At 57.9% G+C, this 4,561-nt stretch overlaps 1 protein-coding gene across 1 annotated transcript in view; it reads left to right on the top strand.

The window, feature by feature from the left end:
* Positions 1-4,427, top strand: part of ASPSCR1 (alveolar soft part sarcoma chromosome region, candidate 1) — a gene marked incomplete at its 3' end in the record, with an annotated part of 25,781 nt that extends 21,354 nt beyond the window's left edge. The window contains exons 13-16 of the mRNA XM_010184359.1: positions 3,414-3,488; positions 3,576-3,659; positions 3,833-3,865; positions 4,366-4,427. Coding sequence (XP_010182661.1) covers positions 3,414-3,488; positions 3,576-3,659; positions 3,833-3,865; positions 4,366-4,427 — 254 coding nt within the window. The remainder of the gene's footprint in view (positions 1-3,413; positions 3,489-3,575; positions 3,660-3,832; positions 3,866-4,365) is intronic.
* Between the last annotated feature and the right edge of the window lie 134 nt (positions 4,428-4,561).

The raw sequence follows: 4,561 nt of genomic DNA, 5'->3' as shown, positions 1-4,561 counted from the left end.
GGAGACGTGTGCCGGTACTGGGCTCTGCTCTCTATTTAGAGCTTGGGGCTTTGGGGCCACGGCGTGTGCGCCGCCAGGGCTGCGCTGGGGACGGGCGCAGCAGCACATGCGGTGAAGCCTCGCGGTTGTGTGGAGCGGCCGGGTGTAGACGGCTGTTGTGTACCGCGGGTCTGCTGCCCGGCAGGGCTGTGTGTGACGGCTGGGGCCCGGGCCGCCGAGTCCGACCGGGGGCCCTCCCGGCCGCTCAGGTCATGGTCTGCTGTGGCAGGAACGGTTCCGTGTGTTTATAAACATTTTATTTGGATGAAGCATCAAACAGGAAAAAACAGTTCCTGCCGAGAGCTCGTCATACCATTCTGGTTACCCGCGCTGCTGCTCAGACCGCAGTGCTCCGACCGACGGCGACGGTGCCTGGTCCCAGTTTAGGTCGGCTGGTGGTGGGTGCAGCTGTGCTCCCCGTTACCGCTGTAAATCCTCCCTCCTCGTTAGCCTCAGCGAAGGCCCTGCCGTGGCGTCCTCCGCTTGGACGGGGCTCCGCAGGCCGAGCGCTGGGCAGGGCGCAGGGCTCTGTGGGGAGAGGTGGGTGCGGGAGCTGCCCTGGCTCCGTCACAGGGGGTGCCCTTTCCTGGGACGCTGCTCCTGACCGGGTGGCGCCGCCCACCCCTGGGGCTCTTTTGGGCACAGGGCCTGGTCACCGCGTCTCTGGCATTGCCTTCCGAAATGCCAACTCTTCGGCCTGGGAAGAGGCTGGTGTGGGTTGGTGTCCACGCTGGGGGCAGAGCGGTGGTGCCCGGTGCTGCTCGGGGTGGGTCGGGTGAGGACTTTGCCCCTTCCAGGCGCTGTGTGGTCTGCGCAAGGGGAACCTTTGGGCTTGGCCAGGGCTCCCCTTGCCCCGCAGTCCGGGGGGAGCAGGCAGAGCTGTGTGCGGTGGGAGGTGTTGGCCGGCCCCGCTGCAGTGCCCTGCTCCTCGGGCAGCTCCTGTGCGGGCATAACCCGACACCAGAGTTCAGTGGGGCATTTCTGAGACGAATGGAAACGTGCGTTTCTGCTCAAAACAGGCACTGCCGTGTTGCATCCGGCCATCGTGGAGTTTTTTGGCACTTGACTTTCATATTATGAGGCTGTTCCCTCTCTCGTGCACACCTGACCTGAGCAGAAGCAGCGTACCAAAACAGAGGTAGGCTCCAGGCGCGTTGTAGAGCACCTCTGCAGTGTGTGCTCATCTTGGGAATAAAGTCACGTTCAGAGGAAGCAAAGGCAATCGTAAGGAGGATTGTAGTGAAATCTCAGTGGCAGCTGTGAGCTGTCATTGAAATGGTGAAAGCCTGAGAATTCCTAACTTTCAAACGTGAGACTTTGTCTGGTTGCCCTCTTCCATAAACGCTTTTCCATTTTTTTAAATGTAGTTTATTCTCGTTTTGCTCTCAGGGACTTCTTAGATTCTTATTCCCCAAATATGGTGCTTAAGCTCTTGAGGAACAGAAAACGAGGAGTACTGAAGAGAACCAAGGAGTGAAGGAGCAGAGCTTGGCTGACGGCTCTGCACAGCCCTGGTTTTCTGGGCTGCCAGCCTCAAAACACACGATGCTGTCATGTCTGAACCCGAGTGGGACGTCGGTGCTGCCCTAATAGGACTGGCAGAGAAGCTTCCAGTTACTTCTTCTCTTCAGTTTAGTTGTAAACCACTTAATTACCTTCTGTTTTCTCCTTTTCTTTGAGAAGGGCCGTGGTACATAGGGAAAGGAAGCAGCACCCTCCAAGGACACGGGGGTTTGAGTGTGGTGGCCGCTGCCAGCCCGGCTGTTTCAGGAAGGTGTTGTCCTGGAGCCCAGTGGTGTCACAACCCCACCCCTGGGGCAGAAGGGGCAGCTGCTGGCTCCGTGGTGTTGCTGGGGGGCTCATCCCACGCCAGGTCTGGATGGCGGAGCTGCACCTCGCTGTGCCCGGCCATCCTCGCCCCTGCTCTGTCTGTAGCAAAGGTGGTGGCGTCCGAGGCAGCAACGTGAGCACATCTGAGCGTTCCTGTGTTTAAAATAACCGAAATCTGCGCTGAAGCCAGCAAGAGGAGTCGCTGCAGATGCTGCAGCACCGTACAATCAACACTTCTGCTCTCTCCCTGCCCTCTCGCTCCCTTCAAGCTGATAAGGTTGGAGCCACTTCCATTAAATCCAGTTGCTCACAACGAAGGGAGAACATTTACGCTGCGAGCAAAACAAGGAAAAAGGATAAATATTGCCAATGTGTTTGCCAAGATGCTTGGGCTGAAAGAACTGTCTGAAGTGAATTCTCCCAAAATATGAGTGTATTTACAGTATAGTGAGCACACGGATTGGCAGCAACATGGAGTTTTTGGAACCCATAAAGACTTCAAGGCATTGCTTTGATTTTCTGTTGCTGTTTTTGCTGGCTGCCTTCTCCTCGTGTCCCTTGAAGTGTTTTGTAATGTTCTGCTCCCCAGAACTGATCAGCTGCAGCTTCCCTGCTGCAGCGCCTGGCGTTGGCGTCCTTGCGGCTCCGGTTGCTGGTTCGTGTTTTCCTGGCCCAGCTGAGCTTTTCAGAGCTGCTCCTTCCCTGTCTCCTCCCAGCGTCAGGCACTCGCGTCGTGCGTTTCTGGGGTGCGCTAGTGGAAAAATCATCGATTGCTGCATTACCACTGGGAAGGAGGTAGCAGAAGGTGAGAGCAGCAGCCACTGGAGAAGCCAAGGCAGCAAAGAGGGCAGGAGGCTGTGGTCGGCCTTCAGAGGGCGAAGGAGTCCTCGGCTTCCACGTAAATACTGAGATCCTCTGGTCAGATCTGGGGGTGTTTCCTCTGGCCAGCGCCGTGGGCAGGAGGCCAGGGGAGCTGTTTGTTCCTCTCCTTGCCTTTGGTCCTGTTTCCGTGTCGTGGTGTTAATGCCAGTTTGGGCAGCGCGTCTGGCGCCCTGCTCGGTGCAGCCGACGCCACCATGGAGCCCTCCCCGTGTTGGCAACAGCGAGAGCCGTTCCAGAGAAAATCACTGCGTCCGAGCCGGCCCATCAGGCGTTTCCAGGGCAAGGCCTTGCGGTTGTTGCATTTGCTAGCAGAGAGAGAGGCAATTAATGGTGAAATTAATCCAGCCCAGAGGATGGGGTTCACCTTCCTGCGTGGCATCGCTGCCCTTTGCTCCCCCGCTCAGGATTTCCTCACCTGCCTTGGTTTTGGTATGGCCTTGCCTCCTTTGTGCCGCGAGGCTGTTGGCCCTGTCCGTGCCTGCCTCGGGAGGGCTGGGCGAGGACTGGCCCCGTGCGGCTGAGTTTGGGGTGGAAACTGCCAGAACGTTCCCTCTTCCAGTCTGGCTTTCGGAGGCCAGGTCTGTCTGTGTCAGCTCAGGGGCTGCGTGAGTGCTCTAAGTTTACACCTTGTGAGCACTTTGAGGTCTTCTCTGCCTTACGAGTTGGAGAGGTCCCTGCCCGCGCTGGGCCAGCCCTGGCTGCGGAGCTCCCGTCGTCTCTGGCGGCGGCAGACCACAGTGAGCAGCTTTGTCCCCAGGTTGAACACGAGCCGCTCTCTCGGTTTGCCCCTTCCACCACCACTGCCCTGTTTATTTCTGTTCCAGCCGTGCTCTGCAGCCTCGCTGGAGGAGCTTTTGATCCACCGGCTTTCCGGTCGAATTTTCCAGGAGCCGGTTTATGTGTTTGGGGTGTGTGTGCTGTGCAGTATTTCATGGTGGTAGCTTGGGTTTCTCCTTCCCCGCGCGTGTTCCTTTGAAGTGCTTATTTTTTGATTCATCTGTTAACATCAAACCAGCAGCAGACCTGTGGCACTCTGATCTTCCCGGATCGTGTAACGGAAAGAATGCGTCTCATCCTGCAGCTGCTGCCGTCGGCCGAAAGCATCGCCCTGTCGGTGAGCAGGGTAACGGCGTGGTAACCGCGCACGTACCCGCAGGACTCCCGTGTAGGATTTTTAGATGTGTGTGTCTGGAGGTACCTGGTGGAGGACGAGGTACTGAGACATCCTCTGGGGAGGGTCCTGCCCGAAAGCTTTTCTGTGCTCTAGCGAACAGGTCACTGCAACGTGCCACCAACCGCAGCACCGGTTTCTCGTGCGCGTCGCAGCCGGGCTCACGGGGGAACGTCGTTCTGGTCGGGCTGTTTCGGTGGTGGAGCGCGAGATGCAGCGTACCCGGTGTCCACTGTGCGGGCAGGGCGCTGTGCTGCCCCGTGGCCACGCCGCCCGTCTGAGTCCCTGCAGGACTGGGAGCTGTCAGTGGGTCTGCGGCTGTGACCAGTTCGGTGGTGGAGCTGTGGTTTGGAGAGGGGCTCCCTGCGCAGGGAGGGCAGCAGGCGGGACCTGACCTCCACCGCTGGCCTCGGCAGGGACCTCCCGGTCCCTTCTTGTCCCAGGTCCAGGCCTTGGATGGGGCTCGGGAGACCTACACCCCTGTTCTCATTGCTGCTGCTGTCCTGTGAGACCTTGGAGAAGTTATTTCATCCCTTTAGGACTCAGTGTTTCCTTCTGTACCAAAAAAACCCAAAATACCCAAAACCTCATAATTTATTATGTTTTTATTTGTATCGCATGTTGCCATTTATATATATA

This window comes from Mesitornis unicolor, unplaced genomic scaffold, assembly GCF_000695765.1.
Source record: "Mesitornis unicolor isolate BGI_N332 unplaced genomic scaffold, ASM69576v1 scaffold32585, whole genome shotgun sequence".
NCBI classification, from domain to species: Eukaryota; Metazoa; Chordata; class Aves; order Mesitornithiformes; family Mesitornithidae; genus Mesitornis; species Mesitornis unicolor.
The sequence above is the reverse complement of the archived record's forward strand: the minus strand, read 5'-3'. Positions and strand labels throughout refer to the sequence as shown.